Here is a 21,720-nt window from a genome sequence, read left to right on the forward strand (position 1 = left end):
AGGAGGAATCACTCCTCCCGATAAACATTCTGGAGTTGAGGGCAGTATTCAATGTGTTGTCTCTCGCCCTGCCTCTAGTACAGAACAGGCCTGTTCAAGTATGGTCAGATAACGCCACCACAGTGGCATACATAAACCATCAGCCGCATGGCAATGTTGGAAGTGTCAAAAATCCATAAATGGGCAGAACGCCATCTGCCAGCGATATCGGCAGTGTTCATTCCGGGTGTCCACAACTGGGAAGAGGACTTCCTCAGTCGCCAGGACGTGCATGCCAGAGAGTGGAGCCTTCATCTGGAGTGGGGCCTACCAGATGTAGACCTGATGGCGTCTCGACACAATCACAAAGTTCCGGTCTTCGGATTAAGAACCAGGGATCCTCAAATAGCGTTCGTGGAAGCACTCGCCATTCCATTGAACTTTCGGCTGCCTTACGTGTTCCCTCCAGTGTCACTCCTGCTCAGGGTCCTGTGGAAGTTCAAGCAAGAAGGAGGAATACTACTTCTAGTCACTCCAGCGTGGCCCAGACGGCATTGGTTCTCAGACCTGCAGGGTCTACCGACAGCGCGTCCTCTTCTACTTCCTCAATGACCAGACCACCTCGTATAGGGCCCTTGTCTCTATTCAGACCTGGCCAGACTGGCTTTGACGGCGTGGCTCTTGAAGCTTCACTTATGAGGGCAAGAGGATTCTCTGAGGCGGTCATCCAAACTGTTCAAAGCCCGCAAACCGGCATCTGCCCGGATCTATTACAGGGTCTGGAATTCTTTCTTCACCTGGTGTGCTGATAAGAACTATGATGCGTACAGATTCAAAACATCCAAAATCCTGGCTTTCCTGCAACATGGCCTGGACTTAGACCTTCATCTGGCCTCCCTCAAGGTTCACATATCTGCCCTGTCTGTGTGGTTTGAGAAAGATTGCGTCTATACCTGACGTTCATACATTCACTCAGGGTGTGCTACAGATTAAGCCTCCCTATGTCCCTCCGGTGGCTCCATGGGATCTGTTTGTTGTCCTGAATGCCCTGCAAGAGTCTCCATTTGAACCTCTTGAGTCAGTGGACCTTAAATGGCTCACAGCCAAGGTCCTCTTTCTGCTGGCTATTGCCTCTGCTAGAAGGGTGTCCGACCTAGGCGCTTTGTCCTGTCGTCTACCCTCTCTGATATTTCATCATGAAAGCAGTTCTTAGAACTCGCCCTGGTTATTTACCTAAGGTAGTGTCATCTTTTCACCTAAACCAAGAGATTGTGGTTCCAGACCTCATCTCTTCTGATTTGTCCTTCAAAGAGAGGTCTTTGGATGTGGTACGGACTCTCCGTATATATGTGGAGAGAACTGCCTCTGTACAGAGGTCAGATTCCCTTTTTGTACTGTTTGGTTTCCACAAACGTGGCTGGCCTGCAAATAAGCAAACCTTGGCCAGATGGATTAGAATGGTGATTGCACAAGCTTATGCGCAGGCTGGACTTCCAGCCCCTGCTGTTATTAAAGCTCATTCTTCTCAGTCTGTTGGACCTTCTTGGGCGGCCCATCGTGGCGCGTCCGCAGAACAATTGTGCAAGGCGGCTACGTGGTCCTCTGTGAACACGTTCATTAGGTTCTATGCCTTTTAATACTTCTGCCTCCCAGGATGCTTCCTTTGGACGCCGGGTTCTCTTGCCCGCTACGGTGCATCCCCTCCCTTGAGGAACTGCTTTAGAACATCCCCGATGTATCCCTGTGGAAACCAATGTACCCCGCTGCAGAAAAGGAGATTTATGGTAGACTTACCATTGTTTAATCTCTTTCTGCGAGGTACATTGGTTCCACAGGGCGCCCACCCTGACGCACCTAGCTTCTATGGGTTTGTATGGCATTAGCCGCTGGTCCCTTCTCCTGTCGTGAGAATGTGGTTCTATGTGACTAACCTCTGCCTTCTCTTTTACCTGCTCCTGCATTGGACTGGTTAACAAAACTGAGCTCACAGTGCCTGGAGGTGGGGTTATAGAGGAGGCCCCAATGCATCCTGGGACAGCCTAAAGCTTTAACCTGTTGGTGCCTGGATCAAGATCCATCTCTACACCCCGATTGTTTCCCTGTGGAACCAATGTACCTTGCAGAAAGATTTAACAATGGTAAGTCTACCATAAATCTTTTCCTTAAGTACTGTAAAGTACAAAAATGAAAGTTATTCCTGACACAATCATTGCTGCGCTACAATGTCAAAAATGGAGTGTGAAAAACACTCGCACACCAGATTGTAATGGTGGTGTGGATGCGTGACGGATTTGTCAAGAAGCCCCATTGTCCAGATATTTTCCCTCACTGCACTGAGATAAGTCGGACTGCCTGCCATATAGAGCGCTACTCACATTCTGTATAATAAAGTAGATATCATACTGCCTTAAATGATGTATCTGTGACTTTATTCATATGGAAAGAAAGATTTAAACAAGTCAAACTCAGAGATGAAGGGCACGCAGTTCACCCCGATGCCATCAGCGGTTGAAGCGCACATTTCAATACTTAGATCTACTCTGACATCTTAATTATCACATCATTAGCATGTCACGGTGTGTAGCGTTACTATGTACTAATGAGCCTATTTTCTCCCCATTACATATAATGGTATACTCTCGCTGTTTATCGATTCCATTTCGGGAATGTTTACAATTAGCTGAACCCAAGTTACACTCTGCAACATTAGATGTTATTTTATTTCTGTGTCGGTTCTGTTTTATTCTCTACTCTCCTTCATCTGACATTCTAGCTTTACCCGTACTATGTAACCTTCTCTTTTTCATTTCTTCTGTCTATTGTGTTGTCCACCTCTTACCAAAGGCTTCTGGGTAATGCGACTCACATGACAGTTCTACTGCCCGTTACCCATTCGATTTCCAGAACAGTGCCCAGGCTTGTGCTGCTTAGGATCCATCTGCCGGCAGCTGGTTCCACCCTCATTTGAGCTCTTCATAAAAGGATTAGCTTGAAGGACCATGGTGTAAACTAGATTACCCAGAAGCCTTCACTTTATTAGAATGGCCGATCCATTTATTGGGCCTGATAGCGTTGAACCAAAACTACTGTAGGTGTATGTACTGACTGCTTGGGGAAAAAATGGTGTATATTCACCTGTATCATTTCCACCAGCCCTATGCACTGGGAAAACTGTGCATTTTGGCAACCGACCAAATCCATATGGGCAGCAGTTCCATCACACTTTCAGTCTTCAGTTGCAAGTGTAGATGCAATCTAAATGTGTGATATCTCCCATACTTCTATACATTCCATTCCAGCTCATGTACAGTCTGAAAACCCGCAAGACTCTCCCCGTAAACTGGCCTACATTCAACTCTCCGTAATGCCCACTATCTCAAGTGTGCACACCACCACGAGCCTCTATAAGCGGTTCTAGTTGTTCAGCCAGTTGACCTAATACCAAATGTTCATGGGCCAAAAATTGTCACAGTTCCTAATAATCTAATAGAGAAGGTCTTGATCAAAAATGGTGAAAAACATGGTTGTTTATTACTGATGATGGTCCCTATTGGTCTGTGTGTTCCATCTACTGCCCGCACTAAGCCGCAGTGGAGTCAGTGTGATCCAGCTGCTTGGCCAAAGGGCTAAATGTCTGGTTCTTGTTTGACTTAGCCACGTAGGTAGGTAGGTAGGTGACCAAACTGAACAATAATCCTGTTTTAGGGTTCTGTCCCAATTCCCTTCGCAGTTTCTTGACAATAGTACCGGCCCCAGCCACTAGAGAGCGCTGTGATAAATTGCTCAAATTTTTGTTTTTCATATCCCTAAAATGTATTGCACTTATTTTACTGTTTGTCAAACAAAAGATTAAAGGGGAAATTTTATGAATCCTTGGAGAGAGATAAAGTGAAGTTGCTTGTAGCAACCAATCGGCTTCTGTCATTTTTATTTTCATTGTAATTTTTCTTTTTTCTTTTTTTCTAGCACAGCCGGTAAATGTCAGGTGCTGACTGGTTGCTATGGGCAACTACTCCACTTTGTCTCTAAGATTTGATAACTCTCCCACTTAGTATATACTACTGTAAAATCAATACAGGAACCCCCAACCAATCAGTTCAGTTTTTATAATAAACGCCCCCCCCCCCTTGTTCCCTTCCTCCTGTAAAGCAAATGAAAGTACTCCCACATCATGTGTCCTGTTCTCCCTTCCGTGGCAGCTGTTCCTGTTTTGCTGTCCTTAGATGGTAATGTATCCCGTTCTCACTTAGCGCTGTTGATATAAGGAATATGACAGCTCCCATTAATTCCAGTTATCCAGGCACGTATGCAGAGAACATGCACCCATTAATCTATTCTAATTACCGTATTTTTTACTATACATTTAATGGAAGGAAACGTTCTCCTTTATTAGCGAGAAGAGAAGGAAAGTTCTAGGCAGCCGGGATTATCAAATTCTCTTTGTAAGGTATAAAGTACTTACGGCAGAAGCCGGGCTGTAACCTTTGCCAAAAACACCTCAAACACAATACCCTATAACCTTTAAAACTCTTACTTAACTGAATAAATAAATATATTTGGTGGCGAGCAGGGCCTAAGCCTTCAGGGGGCCCGTGGCACTTAAGATAGGCGAGGGAAAAGGGATGAAATTACAGACAAGACATCAAAAGCGGCATAACCGAGCCACCCCAAAAGCGGTGCACAGCTAGCGGCTAACCCTCCTCTATATAGCATACCTATAATAAGACCCATCCGGTAAGATGGATGTGCTGGCCCACAGACTAAAGGCTACAGTAACAGTCAAATGCTCCGGTCAGTGTACTTGCTGTGCACCAAATAATTAGATTTGCCAGTCCTCTCCACCAGTCTGTAAGAGAGACAACGGCGAGGGAAAATTGTGAGGATCAAAAAGGCCAGAGTCACTGAGCACAAACTGTGGACCACCCATGGATCTCACAAGTAAGTCCTTGATCTCAAGTACTAGCGATGACTTGCGTTACTCCACACCTTGCTTCACATGTGCACAGTAAGGGCTTCCTAGACTTCCCACACATGCACAGTAGCAAATACATGACTCAGTTGCACAACATCAGTACTGCGTCCACCTGTGCACTAGGTGGGAACCTCTGCGCCCACCTGTGCACTAGGCGGGAACCTCTGCGCCCACCTGTGCACTAGGCGGGAACCTCTGCGCCCACCTGTGCACTAGGCGGGAACCTCTGCCGCCCACCTGTGCACTAGGCGGGAACCTCTGGCGCCCACCTGTGCACTAGGCGGGAACCTCTGGCGCCCACCTGTGCACTAGGCGGGAACCTCTGGCGCCCACCTGTGCACTAGGCGGGAACCTCTGGCGCCCACCTGTGCACTAGGCGGGAACCTCTGGCGCCCACCTGTGCACTAGGCGGGAACCTCTGCGCCCACCTGTGCACTAGGCGGGAACCTCTGGCGCCCACCTGTGCACTAGGCGGGAACCTCTGGCGCCCACCTGTGCACTAGGCGGGAACCTCTGGCGCCCACCTGTGCACTAGGCGGGAACCTCTGGCGCCCACCTGTGCACTAGGCGGGAACCTCTGGCGCCCACCTGTGCACTAGGCGGGAACCTCTGGCGCCCACCTGTGCACTAGGCGGGCACCTCTGGCGCCCACCTGTGCACTAGGCGGGCACCTCTGGCGCCCACCTGTGCACTAGGCGGGAACCTCTGCGCCCACCTGTGCACTAGGCGGGAACTTCTGCGCCCACCTGTGCACTAGGCGGGAACCTCTGCGCCCACCTGTGCACTAGGCCCTGAGTCAGAAGCAGAGTTACTGTGTTGGAATGATGCAGCTGAAGCCAGAATTACTATGTAATGCAAATCTCCATAGGGCTTATGCCAGGATCCGTGCGGTTCCAAGAGGGACTATTTCAGCACTTGCTCTGGCCCCATGCTTGGTGTAAGAGATCCATCACTAATGGGCTTCCCTTCTCCATACGCATGACTCAGATTAGCACGTAACTCTAGCTACAAGCCCACAACACTCCTATAACACTCGCAACAAAATAAAGCAGTTCCGTTGATTGCATTGTTGCCACCGAGTTCCCACAATCAAAATGCCTATTAAAAAAATAATTCCATGCAAAGAGACCCACCTGACCCAGTGCAACCCCTGGACGCCGTGGCCTCATCGGCCTTGCTTTTGCATTAAAATCATGTAGTTAATTGCACCTTGGATTGTGTCTTGTGATGTCACTTGGGCTGCTCATCTCGTTTACTTGGGTAAACACCCAAGCCGGCAGCTAACGTAAGAGTAACATGGTGGGTGGGTGGATCTCTGGATGGCGTTTGGGAACCTCTGCTGTACATTATCATATTTGACTTAATGTGGCTGATTAAGCGGTGGTGCAGCCATGACCGCGTCTGTTGGCGGTTGCTCGCCTGCGACTGTATGCAGACCTATTTTATTGCGCTGTACAAGGATTAAATACGTTCAACACACAAAATTGACACTAGTGACGGCAAAACCTTATATACCACGTCAAGGTAAGAACCAGTTATACTGGGGAAACGTAACCCCCAGGTGCATCAGCAGGTGCCAGAGGTTTAAATCCCAACTGAAACCAGTGTGCTGATTGGCTGACCAGGGTATTGATGTAAGATGCGTTGGTTTTCTAAACTAAATAATACCTGCTATATAATAATGTGGTAGGGAATGAAATGTAGGGTTAGCACCCCAAATTACATTTTTTCTTTGGGGACGATATTCTGAAAAAGCTTGCGGTGGGGGAGTACTTTATCTCTCTCTCCAAGGTTTCATACGTCTCTCCCTGTATGGATAACCTTTCCAATGGCTTTACCACAGATTTTGCGTCTGAACTGCTGCATCTGGTGATGCACAAATGTTGGAACAATAATATTTCTATTCGAAAGCTTCATTTATTTTTCTATTTATCGAATGTCTTCTTTAAAACCGATATTTGCATACATCGGAAACTAGAATTTTTAAGTTATTTTTCCTTCCATTTTTTTATTTTTAATGTATCTTTTTTTTTTTTTTTTTGCTTCTTAGCGTGACAGGCTAACGAGTTTCCGGAAATCCGCTGTGAAGAAAGAGAAGCCGTTTATACAGCATCCCACCGACTCGCTGACGTCCGTGACGGAATTCCCAGCCCCGCAGCAGCTCTTCGACGAACATTCGTTAAATCTGTCTGAGAAAGAGATCATGGATCTGTTTGAAAAAATGATGGTGAGTAACTAATTATCTTTTGTTGGAGTTAGTGGAAGGATAATATAGATATTTTTGTATTAAATGTTTTAATAATTTGAGGATGGAATGTAATACATACAGTACATATAGACCACTGGAGACCACAGGCACATGACCCCTAGTAACAAGAGACCCGCCCCATTCTCTGACCACATCTCTCTTTTACTCAAGCAGATATCCTGTGAAACGTCATCTTATTTGTTTAAATATATAAATCACTATAGCGGGCTATAAGAATATGCTATAGGCCTGATTCTGAGGCAGATGCAGTAGTGGCCTTCTGTGTGACTTTTGGTTAATGCAGCTGCAAAACCTTGCAACATATGATTATTCTTACTAACATTCTTAATTATGTATTGATATTACTTGAAGGCTTGTATTGAAGACCTGCTGTATACTGTACATCAGTGTTTCCCAAACGTGGTCCTCAAGGCACCCCAACAGTCCATGTTATAGGGATATCCCTGTTTGTGCACAGATTATATAAGCAAACTGACTAGGGTGCTAATGAAATCACCTGTGCCTAAGCATGGATATTCTTAAAACCTGGACTGTTGGTGTGCCTCGAGGACGGTGTTTGGGAGCCTCTGTACATAATCATATTATTTGACTTAATGGGGCTGATTGAGTGGTGGATGCAGCCATGACGGCGTCTGGTCGCGGTTGTCCGTCTGCGACTGTATGCGAATGCCTCTACAGATCGCTTCCCTGCTGTAGATCTGTGCAAGGACTGAGACGCCCACTGTGATACCGCCTGGTGCGTCGTTAGGCAGGTGCAGATGATCTGTCTGATTATGACCTCCGATACCTGCGGCTGTATGTGCGACCACTTTCACTGATGCGTCCGCAGCACTCCTGTAGGACGGTCCATCTCTGTGCAGGCGCTAATACACCTCCCAATCACTGCCCAGGAGCGCCCGTCACTTTTCCAAGTCACCTCTGATACTGTGCGTCTCAATCACAACAGCGCCCCTGTGTGTACACTCTGTGTAGTGCATGCACCCTATAGATATTTTAGCACAAGTACAGTAGCAAAACATTGCTTAAGCATGCAAACATTTGCATCAGGCCCAATGTTTGCACAATGGACCCCCTTTTTTACATTATGCTGATATTATTAGAGAAATTATAGAAGAATATGAAATCAGGGGGCTGCAGGTAGCGTGTTTTATACAGGTCACAGAAAGCTGAGGTATCCATGGTGATTTACACTAATACCCCTTTTCCACTAGCTGTTTTTAGCCGTGTTTTTGCACGGGGGCGCGCATCGACACGGGTTTTTAGTAGGTGGAAACGGGTCAACACGGGTTGAGTGACCCGGGAATCTAACCCGGCTACCTGGGTAGAACACGGTAATGACACGGATAAAGGTGCAGTGGAAACGGTCATTACACGTGTTTTCAGACCCGAGTAACGCTCTGAGACGCTGATTGGTGCTTCTGGGGCACTGGAAGATGTCATCCCTGGGAGACACGCTGGGCACATGCAGGCACCGCAGCAGCAAATAAACGCGGAGGCACATCTATTGCTAGACACAGCTACTGCACCGGCGTCCATTGCTGCAATTCTGTGAGCAGGCCCCACCCCTCCCTTTTGGTCCTTTTGATGACATCATCTTGATGAGACCGTAAACAGTCCATTTGTAATGACAGCAATAGGCTTTTACAGAGCTTACCCGGGTTAGGTGGAAACAGATCAGACACGGGAATAACCCGGTCGAAGTGTAGTGGAAACGGGGGAGCCGACACGGGTTGTAGCCGTGTAAAACATCCCGGATCGGACACGGTACGTAGGTGGAAAAGGGGTATAAGAGGGGCTGCAGGTAAGCACTATACCTCACGTCGTCATTCTCACAGCTGACACCGGAACTCGCCGATTATAAGCAATAACATCAGAGATGACTGCGCTTTACCAGAGACTATTGTGTAGGAGTGTGTACTAGGGATGGACATTGACTGTCGATGGTTATCCGCAGATGGTCGATTTTGCCATCAGTGGTGTCGATCCAAAGGTTCTCTGCCAGCAATGGCAGAGCAAGTGGTTATGGTTTTAGCGTTCCTGTCTGGCATAGGGGCTTAGCTCCGCCCACCCCCCCAGTGCCCTCTATTATCTCACCCCCTCTCTGATTGGCACGCCGTTTATACTTTTCACCTTTTCCAAAGTGGCGATGTGCCAATATAGGAATGCCCATCGATGAGTAAATCATCAGTTGATTCCCGTGGATGGTTTCTTGCAATAGATGCAAAGCACCAAAGGCACGAACGATGGTCACCTTCGATATGACCCCTTCAATGGCTACTCCTAATGCATACTATATTTTTCTTGGGAGAGCAGAACATGCGTAATCATAGGGGCATGGTGTTATTGTACGAGAGAGCATCTGAAAAAAAGTATTGTTCGTTTCTGGATATCCCCACTGAGATGAAGTCTTCTGTTCCCAGAAAGCCAGCCCCTGTGGATGAAGCTGGTGGGGAACGGAGTTAGACCTGATTCGGTAATTAGAGGGCGCCAGTGAGGGACAATACCCGAGGAGGGAGGGAGAATGTGGGACAGTATAGAGAAGGGAGAAAAGAAAGACCGGGGCAGTACAGAGGAGGAAGAGAGTAAGCAGGGGCAACAAAGAGGAAGGAGAGAGATGGCCAAAGGGTCTATACAGAGGAGGGAGAGACGGTGGGTGGCAATAGAGGAGTGATTGAGATTAGGGGCATAATACAGAGGTAGAGAGGTGCCTGGGGACAGTATATAGGAAGGAGAGTGCTGGCAGAGCCATCAGAACACCACTACAGAGGGGAGAGAGCCAGCAGGGGGAGAATATGGAGGGAAGAGAGCAGAAGTAGGCAATAAGGAGGGGAGTGAGAGCAGAAGTAGACCGTAAGGAGGGGAGAGAGCGCAGAAGTAGACCGTAAGGAGGGGAGAGAGTGCAGAAGTAGACCGTAAGGAGGGGAGAGAGCAGAAGTAGACCGTAAGGAGGGGAGAGAGCGCAGAAGTAGACCGTAAAGAGGGGGGAGAGTGCAGAAGTAGACCGTAAGGAGGGGAGAGAGAGCAGAAGTAGACCGTAAGGAGGGGGGAGAGAGCAGAAGTAGACTGTAAGGAGGGGGGGAGAGAGCAGAAGTAGACTGTAAGGAGGGGGGAGAGAGCAGAAGTAGACTGTAAGGAGGGGGGGAGAGCGCTGAAGTAGACCGTAAGGAGGGGGAGGGAGAGCTGAAGTAGACCGTAAGGAGGGGGGAGAGAGCAGAAATAGACCGTAAGGGGGGGAGAGAGCAGAAGTAGACCGTAAGGAGGGGAATGAGAGCAGAAGTAGACCGTAAGGAGGGTAGTGAGAGCAGAAGTAGACTGTAAGGAGGGGGGGAGAGAGCTGAAGTAGACCGTAAGGAGGGGGAGGGAGAGCTGAAGTAGACCGTAAGGAGGGGAGAGAGAGCAGAAATAGACCGTAAGGGGGGAGAGAGCAGAAATAGACCGTAAGGGGGTGAGAGAGCAGAAGTAGACCGTAAGGAGGGGAATGAGAGCAGAAGTAGACCGTAAGGAGGGGAGTCAGAGCAGAAGTAGACTGTAAGGAGGGGGGGAAAGAGCTGAAGTAGACCGTAAGGAGGGGGGGGGGAGAGCAGAAGTAGACCGTAAGGAGGGGGAGAGAGCAGAAATAGACCGTAAGGGGGTGAGAGAGCAGAAGTAGACCGTAAGGAGGGGAGTGAGAGCAGAAGTAGACCATAAGAAGGGGAATGAGAGAAGAAGTAGACCGTAAGGAGGGGAGTGAGAGCAGAAGTAGACTGTAAGGAGGGGAGTGAGAGCAGAAGTAGACCATAAGCAGGGGAATGAGAGAAGAAGTAGACCGTAAGGAGGGGAGTGAGAGCAGAAGTAGACCGTAAGGAGGGGAATGAGAGCAGAAGTAGACCGTAAGGAGGGGAGTGAGAGCAGAAGTAGACTGTAAGGAGGGGAGTGAGAGCAGAAGTAGACCATAAGAAGGGGAATGAGAGAAGAAGTAGACCGTAAGGAGGGGAGTGAGAGCAGAAGTAGACCGTAAGGAGGGGAATGAGAGCAGAAGTAGACCGTAAGGAGGGGAGTGAGAGCAGAAGTAGACTGTAAGGAGGGGAGTGAGAGCAGAAGTAGACCATAAGAAGGGGAATGAGAGAAGAAGTAGACCGTAAGGAGGGGAGTGAGAGCAGAAGTAGACCGTAAGGAGGGGAATGAGAGCAGAAGTAGACCGTAAGGAGGGGGGAGAGAGCAGAAGTAGACTGTAAGGAGGGGGGAGAGAGCAGAAGTAGACTGTAAGGAGGGGGGAGAGAGCAGAAGTAGACTGTAAGGAGGGGGGAGAGAGCAGAAGTAGACTGTAAGGAGAGGGGGAGAGAGCAGAAGTAGACCGTAAGGAGGGGAATGAGAGCAGAAGTAGACCGTAAGGAGGGGAGTGAGAGCAGAAGTAGACTGTAAGGAGGGGGGAGAGAGCAGAAGTAGACTGTAAGGAGTGGGGAGAGAGCAGAAGTAGACCGTAAGGAGGGGGGGGAGAGCTGAAGTAGACCGTAAGGAGGGGGGGAGAGAGCAGAAATAGACCGTAAGGAGGGGGGGGAGAGAGCAGAAATAGACCGTAAGGAGGGGGGGGAGAGAGCAGAAATAGACCGTAAGGGGGGGAGAGAGCAGAAATAGACCGTAAGGAGGGGAATGAGAGCAGAAGTAGACCGTAAGGAGGGGAGTGAGAGCAGAAGTAGACTGTAAGGAGGGGGGGAGAGAGCTGAAGTAGACCGTAAGGAGGGGGGGGGGAGCAGAAGTAGACCGTAAGGAGGGGGGAGAGAGCAGAAATAGACCGTAAGGGGGTGAGAGAGCAGAAGTAGACCGTAAGGAGGGGAGTGAGAGCAGAAGTAGACCGTAAGGAGGGGAATGAGAGAAGTAGTAGACCGTAAGGAGGGGAGTGAGAGCAGAAGTAGACCGTAAGGAGGGGAGTGAGAGCAGAAGTAGACCGTAAGGAGGGGAGAGAGCGCAGAAGTAGACCGTAAGGAGGGGAGAGAGCGCAGAAGTAGACCGTAAGGGGGGAGGGAGAGCAGAAATAGACCGTAGGGGGGGAGAGAGCAGAAATAGACCGTAAGGAGGGGAGTGAGAGCAGAAGTAGACCGTAAGGAGGGGAGTGAGAGCAGAAGTAGACCGTAAGGAGGGGAGTGAGAGCAGAAGTAGACTGTAAGGAGGGGAGTGAGAGCAGAAGTAGACTGTAAGGAGGGGGGAGAGAGCAGAAGTAGACTGTAAGGAGGGGAGTGAGAGCAGAAGTAGACTGTAAGGAGGGGGGAGAGAGCAGAAGTAGACTGTAAGGAGGGGAGTGAGAGCAGAAGTAGACTGTAAGGAGGGGGGAGAGAGCAGAAGTAGACTGTAAGGAGGGGAGTGAGAGCAGAAGTAGACTGTAAGGAGGGGGGAGAGAGCAGAAGTAGACTGTAAGGAGGGGGGGAGAGAGCTGAAGTAGACCGTAAGGAGGGGAGTGAGAGCAGAAGTAGACCGTAAGGAGGGGGGAGAGAGCAGCAGTATACTGTAAGGAGGGGGGGGAGAGAGCTGAAGCAGAATGTAAGGAGGGGAGAGCGCAGAAGTAGACTGTAAGGAGGGGAGAGAGCGCAGAAGTAGCCCGTAAGGAGGGGAGTGAGAGCAGAAGTAGACCGTAAGGAGGGGGGAGAGAGCAGAAGTAGACCGTAAGGAGGGGAGTGAGAGCAGAAGTAGACCGTAAGGAGGGGAGAGAGCGCAGAAGTAGACCGTAAGGAGGGGAGAGAGCGCAGAAGTAGACCGTAAGGGGGGAGGGAGAGCAGAAATAGACCGTAGGGGGGGAGAGAGCAGAAATAGACCGTAAGGAGGGGAGTGAGAGCAGAAGTAGACCGTAAGGAGGGGAGTGAGAGCAGAAGTAGACCGTAAGGAGGGGAGTGAGAGCAGAAGTAGACTGTAAGGAGGGGGGAGAGAGCAGAAGTAGACTGTAAGGAGGGGGGAGAGAGCAGAAGTAGACTGTAAGGAGGGGGGGAGAGAGCTGAAGTAGACCGTAAGGAGGGGGGAGAGAGCAGAAGTATACTGTAAGGAGGGGGGGGGAGAGAGCTGAAGCAGAATGTAAGGAGGGGAGAGAGCAGAAGTAGACTGTAAGGAGGGGAGAGAGCGCAGAAGTAGCCCGTAAGGAGGGGAGTGAGAGCAGAAGTAGACCGTAAGGAGGGGGGAGAGAGCTGAAGTAGACCGTAAGGAGGGGGGGGGAGAGCTGAAGTAGACCGTAAGGAGGGGGAGAGAGAGCAGAAATAGACCGTAAGGAGGGGGGAGAGAGCAGAAATAGACCGTAAGGAGGGGAATGAGAGCAGAAGTAGACCGTAAGGAGGGGAGTGAGAGCAGAAGTAGACTGTAAGGAGGGGGGGAGAGAGCTGAAGTAGACCGTAAGGAGGGGGAGGGAGAGCTGAAGTAGACCGTAAGGAGGGGAGAGAGAGCAGAAATAGACCGTAAGGGGGGGAGAGAGCAGAAATAGACCGTAAGGGGGTGAGAGAGCAGAAGTAGACCGTAAGGAGGGGAATGAGAGCAGAAGTAGACCGTAAGGAGGGGAGTGAGAGCAGAAGTAGACTGTAAGGAGGGGGGGAGAGAGCTGAAGTAGACCGTAAGGAGGGGGGGGGGAGCAGAAGTAGACCGTAAGGAGGGGGGAGAGAGCAGAAATAGACCGTAAGGGGGGGAGAGAGCAGAAGTAGACCGTAAGGAGGGGAGTGAGAGCAGAAGTAGACCGTAAGGAGGGGAATGAGAGAAGTAGTAGACCGTAAGGAGGGGAGTGAGAGCAGAAGTAGACCGTAAGGAGGGGAGTGAGAGCAGAAGTAGACCGTAAGGAGGGGAGAGAGCGCAGAAGTAGACCGTAAGGAGGGGAGAGAGCGCAGAAGTAGACCGTAAGGGGGGAGGGAGAGCAGAAATAGACCGTAGGGGGGGAGAGAGCAGAAATAGACCGTAAGGAGGGGAGTGAGAGCAGAAGTAGACCGTAAGGAGGGGAGTGAGAGCAGAAGTAGACCGTAAGGAGGGGAGTGAGAGCAGAAATAGACTGTAAGGAGGGGGGAGAGAGCAGAAGTAGACTGTAAGGAGGGGGGGAGAGAGCTGAAGTAGACCGTAAGGAGGGGAGTGAGAGCAGAAGTAGACCGTAAGGAGGGGGGAGAGAGCAGAAGTATACTGTAAGGAGGGGGGGGGAGAGAGCTGAAGCAGAATGTAAGGAGGGGAGAGCGCAGAAGTAGACTGTAAGGAGGGGAGAGAGCGCAGAAGTAGCCCGTAAGGAGGGGAGTGAGAGCAGAAGTAGACCGTAAGGAGGGGGGAGAGAGCAGAAGTAGACCGTAAGGAGGGGAGTGAGAGCAGAAGTAGACCGTAAGGAGGGGAGAGAGCGCAGAAGTAGACCGTAAGGAGGGGAGAGAGCGCAGAAGTAGACCGTAAGGGGGGAGGGAGAGCAGAAATAGACCGTAGGGGGGGAGAGAGCAGAAATAGACCGTAAGGAGGGGAGTGAGAGCAGAAGTAGACCGTAAGGAGGGGAGTGAGAGCAGAAGTAGACCGTAAGGAGGGGAGTGAGAGCAGAAGTAGACTGTAAGGAGGGGGGAGAGAGCAGAAGTAGACTGTAAGGAGGGGGGAGAGAGCAGAAGTAGACTGTAAGGAGGGGGGGAGAGAGCTGAAGTAGACCGTAAGGAGGGGGGAGAGAGCAGAAGTATACTGTAAGGAGGGGGGGGAGAGAGCTGAAGCAGAATGTAAGGAGGGGAGAGAGCAGAAGTAGACTGTAAGGAGGGGAGAGAGCGCAGAAGTAGCCCGTAAGGAGGGGAGTGAGAGCAGAAGTAGACCGTAAGGAGGGGGGAGAGAGCAGAAGTAGACCGTAAGGAGGGGAGTGAGAGCAGAAGTAGACTGTAAGGAGGGGGGAGAGAGCAGAAGTAGACCGTAAGGAGTGGGGAGAGCAGAAGTGGATAATAGAGAGGTCAATACACAGAAAGAGAGAGAGAGACCGTACTGAGTAATTCAGAGAGAGCAGCAAGAGACCACAACGGGGAAAGAGCCGGTTGAGGGCAATACAAAGGGGGAGAGTGTAACTATAGTGGGTGCAAGGGGTGCCACTGCTATGTGGCCCAGAGGCTTAGAGGGTCCTGGACCCAGGTTTTTATACCGATTTCCCATAATAACTGCTATGAAGAGGTATTGGTCAAGAAGCACTGGGACAGGGGCCCCTACAATATATTGCTATGGGGCCCACAAAGTTATGGTTACGCCCTTGGTGAGGGACACGGCAGAGGGGGGAGAGAGTATGGAAGGGGCAAAACAAAGTGAGAGAAAGACATAGGGGGCCATACAGTGGGGCGGAGAGTGTGTCCATGGGGGCATTACAGAGGATAGCGAGATGGTGTGGTACAATACATGGGGGAGAGAGTACACATGGGGGATGTGTCAGAGGCAAGAGAAGAGATACACAACATAGGGCACACCAGCTCTTGTAGGATCTCTTGTAAATAATATAATATTCATGTCTATTGTTATTGCACTGCGGTAGAGTTTTACAATATATAATAGAAATCGATAGTGCAACTATGTAACACCCAGCCCTCACCAGACGCTGGTGGCAGGGAGAGATGGTGACCGTACATAAGCTGCCGCCACTACTTACTGTCACCCTGCCTGCCCTATTGAGCAGAGTACCTATACAATGTAGTTCAGTCAGTACACAGCATGAGCTTCTGTCCATATACTCAGCCCCTTACTGCAGGCAGATGGGAGAGTAGCCTGCGGAACGCATCTCTCTGCAAAAGGTCGCAATCGGGTTTAATACATTCAGTATTAGAAGTGGTCATTATGTGATTATGTCGGGGCTGTAATTTCCACAGCGATTTTATGATCCAGAATGCGAGATCTTTGTTTTAACAGTCACACACTTAGTTTGAATGGGCTGAGTCATTTCCTATTAACCTAGAACAAAAGCATTGCTAAATATATCTGTTGCTAATGGCTGCTATAAGTGTAAATAGATGAAAGATATTAGGGAAAATTAAAGCAAATTATAAAACATTTTCCTCCCTTTTGTCACAGAGCCGCCATTATTCCATTGTGTGTGTTTCATGTGGGTCATGTACTGTGTATTACTCACTGGCAAGTATCACAGAGCCACATGAGAACGTCCTATAGATTGTGATCAGACATAGGGGGTCATTCCGACCCGTTCGCACGCTGCTTTTTTTCACAGCCGGGCGAACGGGTCTGAACTGCGGCTGCGTGTGGGTCCCAATGCGCATGCGCCTCATTGCCTGGCTACGGCAGTCGCCAGGCAGCGACCAGAGGAATGACAGAAGTGTTCGCAGCGGCGAATGCTAGACGATTGACTGGCAGAAGGCGGATCTGGGTGTCAACTGACTGTTTTCGGGGAGCGGTGAGGTGAACGCAGGCGTGTCGAAGCGTTTGCAGGGCGGGTGTCTGACGTCCATTCCGGGACCTGACAGGCTGAAGTGATCGCAGTAAGTCAGAAGCTACTCTGAAACGGCACAAAATGTTTTTGCATAGCAGGGCTGCACATGCGATCGCACCCTTGCGATGCAAAAAAAAAACCTTCGCCATAGGCGGCGTCTATCTGATCACACGGCCTGCAAAAAGTTGCAGCGTGCGATCAACTCGGAATGACCCCCATAGACACTGCACATGGGCTGCACAACCCAGGCACCCGCAGTTACAAAATAAAATGCTAGATAAATGAGGTTACATTTTAGTAACATTTTGGAAGGTTGGGTTCCTAAAAGTATCAGTAACCAAATGTGCACTATATATAACCTGGGGCGGGATGCAGTTAATATCCCAGAAGTCTGGATCCTGGCGTCAAAATACCATCAGCCGGAATCCCGATCGTTCTTCCAGCAGGATGTGCTCGCTTCCTGCCGCAGGTGGGAGGGGCAGGTGCCGCGGCTGGGGGAGTAGCGGGTGCAGGGGTGCCTGTGGGTGGGGCAGGGGTGCTGTGGGTGGGGGAGGGGCTGGTGCCGTAGTTGGGGGAGGGGCGGGTGCAGGGTTGCCACGGGTGGTGGAGGGTTGGGGGAGGGTCTGGTGCCGCGAGGGGTGGGTGTGGCGTTGTCCATATCTCTGGTCCATGGCTTGTCAGGGTGTAGGACTGAGGAGCGGAAGACATGATGGTGGTGCTGTCCCTGCACAGGGTGGAGTACGGTGCCTGGCTGCAGGTGAGCTGTGCGGCGGGGTCAGCAAGCTGGCGCTGGTTCCTGATCCCCGGGTCACGCAGCTGAGCAGTCCCCCATGCAGCATGGTGCACAGAGAGGGGCTGCGCCTGGAGAGCTGTGCCCCGGGGCAGACCGCCGGCCAGGGAGACCCCTGTGCCTCAGCCCCCCGTGCCTGCAGCCATGCTGGGACACCAGAGAAAGTGAATCCTGGGCTGGTTGTTTATTTACCCATCTCCTATGGAATTGGCCAGATCTGTGACACTGACTCCGCCCAGCGCTGTGACTCCGCCCAGCATTAGGCACACAGGCACAGAGTCACAGATCTGGGCTATTATATAGGAGATAATGTTTAATATACTTTCTGAGTGAATAAGCCCACTTAGGGGTCTATTTACTAAGCCTTGGATGGAGATGAAGTGGACGGAAGGTAAAGTACCAGCCAATCAGCTCCTAACTGTCATGTTACAGACACTGGGGTCTATTCAGGAAGCATTAAAGAGAGTGGAGAGGTGAACCAGTAAAGATGTCGCCCATAGCAACCAATCAGTGCCGTGGTAACAATTATTAAGTGCTTTCTATAAAATTATACATAGCGACTTATTGGTTGCCATTGGCAATTTCTCTACTCTTTTTTTCCCTGCTTCCTGAATAGACCCCTGTGTTTGAAAAATGACAGTTAGGAGCTTTCTCTAGATGGACAGTGCAGGTGTGTAGCCTGGTCAGTCAGTGGGGAGTGCTTTCCTTGGTATCTGTTTGGATGGTCGACCATGTTTTGGTCGACCACTATTCGTTGACATGGACACATGGTCGACACATGAAAAGGTCGAAATGAGTTTATAAAAAAAAATTCTTTTGTGGAACTTTTCCATACTTTATGATCCACGTGGACTACGATTGGGAACGGTAACCTGTGCCGAGCCTAGTGAGGCACCTTGCCCCAAGCATGGCGAGCGAACGCGCTGCACTAATTGGGGTTCCCCGTCGCTTTACACAGAAAACGCCTAAAAAAGTTTTTTTAAAAAACCCTCATGTCGACCTTTTCATGTGTCGACCATGTGTCCATTTCGACCATGCCAGTGTCGACCAATAGTGGTCGACCTAATGACTGTCTACCAGAACATGGTCGACCATTCATACCGGAACCGTTTTCCTTGGTGCATTGATCACCTAGAGCACAGGTTCCCAAACTCTGTCCCCAGGACCCCACACGGTTCATGTTTTCCAGGTCACATGTGGATTTTTCAAATGTGACAGTTGGTGATACACAGTGCAGCTGCCTGGTGACCTGGGAAATGTGACCTGTGTGGGGTCCTGAGGACAGAGTTTGAGAACCCCTGACCTAGAGCAATAGTTGGATGCCATAGTATATCTGAACACTGACATTTAACTGATGCCCCTGTATACCCATCTGCAAGAGAGATTATCCTGCAAGAGAATATGCAGTGCCGCAAAGAATGAAACATGGTGGAAGATTTCCAAGGCTATGGTGGTAAAATAAGCCGCTTCTTCTGTCATTACCAGCTCTTAAACTAGTATCATGTAGGATGGGATAGAACAAGCTATTTGCAGCAGAAATACACTACTAGCTAATATGCAACACACGACTATCAAAGTCCGTCGGAATTAGACCAGTGCCCCTGGGCCGACTCAGCACAGTCCGTGCCCCTGGGTCGTCGGCAGAGACTGGGGGTACATATCATCTGCAACACTAATCCTTATAGCACACATCTTCAAATCTTGGCTCTAACTCCTGGTGCCATTTTTATTCTTTATTGCATTTTATACAGGTTATTGATATCATAGGTCACTACTTATTTTACCTTATGCTTTAGTTAACTGTTTTGCTTTGTAGATTGTGTTCTGTAAAATGTATCTCAGAATAAAAATACAGGAGCAGTGAACGACTGTGTATGCTGGAATGCAAACCAAATAAGAACTCAAATGCCTATCCTGGAGTTCCGGACGCCTTGGCTATGTAGCGTCTGCACCCGCAGTGGTTCCACCAGTGGCGAATTTCCCATTAGGCACGTGCCTAGGGGCGGCACTTGTTTGGGGGCGGCACTTGGATGCTTGTGTTGGTACTGTCAGCCCAAAACGGCAACATATTTCCACTGTACTGTACCATAAGCCATCTTAAATGGAGTGTAAGCGGTTAGGACATACAGACTGCCCCTGTAAGCGGTACCACGTGTATAGATAATAAACAATAGAATTTTAGATTATTAAAATATTAAATTAGCTATCATCAAATGAGAGTTTATAACCAATCAATAAAAATAATAAAATTAGGAAGGCAGTGGGCGACCTTTACTGTTGTGCCTAGGGGCGCCCTCACCCCTAAATCTGCTACTGGCATGTGGTCACAGTATTGCAGAAGAACTACATCCGACATTTGTGTAATTCCCACATCTGGCAGAGCTCCCGTGGGAACACCCTAAAGTGTGAACGTAGGCTGACAGATGCGGATTCTTGGCCGGTTGGGCAAGTAGTGTCAATACATGTTGGACTGGACATAGGGACGGCCATTGGCGATAGTTTGAAACCACCAGTGGAAAGCCATCAATGATAGATGGAACTGATGATGGTTACCGGTTGTGCATTTGCAGAACATGGCGGTTGGCTGCCTTTGTACTCCATTGGTGGACATCAGTGGTGCAATGGTTTACCACCACTGTAGGACTGATGATGGACATCTCTAACTAGACAACTAACTCCAGGTGGTGTGCCCAGAAGGTCTGCAGGTGCTCCTAAAGAGTGAGGGTGCTGGGTGTCCTGGGGCCTCATGGTTTTTGATAGAGGAGGGCAAATAAATAGTTTGGAGTTAAGAGCATCTCACAAACCAGACGTCTTCCATGTTTTCCCAGCAGCACAAGTGAAGTTTAACTCTGTGAACAAATTACGTCCACTTGTAGGGACAATTGGATGTGTGTTTGTGGGTGGGTTGCTACCTCCTCATCTCCAGCTGGCCCAATGGGCGTTTGTTGCCTATGCTCCTTGAACATCTTACGCCTAAAAATAAAATCCTGCTGCATCTGTGGCAGATCTCACACTTTCCCCGGGCCCGTGAGCTTACAGCTGAGACGGGCTCCTGAAAACAGATGTGACAAGAGCACGCTTCCGCAATGCTACAAAATACCAGAATGGATAATGAATTCAACCCTTAAGAATGATCCTGCGCTCACTCTGCTCTGCCAAATTAGTGCTCAAATGAGTAGATGTTTACCGAATACTTTCAGTATGAATTTACAGGTGGTCAGTCGGGGGAACATTTGCTCTGGGTGTGACGGGGTAGCTGCATTGTTGCTGGTCCGTGGAATAAAGCAGAGTGCCGGTAATGGGTATACAGTATGTTGTATCATCCTCACCCCTGCTGGTGGCTCCTTCACCTGTACGTAAACCCAGCACGAGCGTTCTCCTGAATAATCCTCATCTCTTCTCTCTATATAACCAGAATACATTTTTCACATATTTTCTATTTTGTTTGTAAACAAATGTGTTTTTGCGGTTTATTGTAACAATTCTCTAACAATGTATCTGTTTTGTATGTTCATGTTGTATAAATATTAAAAGGTACAGTACACTTTTTCCCCCCCATGATTGATATTCTGTTTAAAGGGATATTTTACCTAAAACACGTGTACAGTAGACAGAGGGTCAGACAGACCTGTATAGCATTCAAAATATAAATGGTAAAAGTTTCCACACGTTGACAGAATGTAAGTTGTTGGACACACTACATTTACACTGCAGCGGCTAGTGGATTGCAAATTGACTTTGTGTTATCGGCCACTTTCTGCAAATGTTGGCTAGTAGACTATAGTGTCCTACAAAGTGATTACCGGTCCTTTAAGTAGTTGTTTGGTCTAGGTGCAAATTGCAGATTTGTGCATCTCTAGCAGCGAAAGAAAAGCTGAAGAAGCACCTAGGAAGGGAGCAAAGCACTATAGACTAGAAATGTGCGGCGTGCACTTTTCGGGTTTTGGTTCTAATTCCCCACTCGTGTTTTGGTTTTGGATTGGTTTTGCCAAAACGGTATCCGTTCAGATGGTCGACCATGTTATGGTCGACAGTCATTAGGTCGACCACTATTGGTCGACATTGACATGGTCGACATGGACACATGGTCGACACATGAAAATGGTCGACACATGAAAGGTCTACACATTAAAAGGTCGACATGAGTTTTTTTTACTTTTTTTTTTTTCTTTTGGGGAACTTTTCCATACTTTACGATCCACGTGGACTACGATTGGAACGGTAATCTGTGCCGAGCGAAGCGGTTGCCGAGCCAAGGCACCATGCCCGAAGCATGGCGAGCGAAGCGGTGCACTAATTGGGGTTCCCAGTCACTTTACGCAAAAAACGACACCAAAAAA

General features: G+C 49.3%; 1 protein-coding gene across 8 annotated transcripts in view; it reads left to right on the top strand.

Annotated features, from left to right (window-relative positions):
* DIAPH2 (diaphanous related formin 2) overlaps positions 1–21,720 on the top strand; it is a 1,435,719-nt gene that overhangs the window by 133,014 nt on the left and 1,280,985 nt on the right. For all 8 annotated transcript variants that reach the window (XM_063938356.1, XM_063938358.1, XM_063938359.1 and 5 more), the window contains one exon: positions 7,002–7,178. In XM_063938356.1, the coding sequence (XP_063794426.1) occupies positions 7,002–7,178 (177 nt within the window). The remainder of the gene's footprint in view (positions 1–7,001; positions 7,179–21,720) is intronic.

This window comes from Pseudophryne corroboree, chromosome 8, assembly GCF_028390025.1.
Source record: "Pseudophryne corroboree isolate aPseCor3 chromosome 8, aPseCor3.hap2, whole genome shotgun sequence".
Classification (NCBI taxonomy): domain Eukaryota; kingdom Metazoa; phylum Chordata; class Amphibia; order Anura; family Myobatrachidae; genus Pseudophryne; species Pseudophryne corroboree.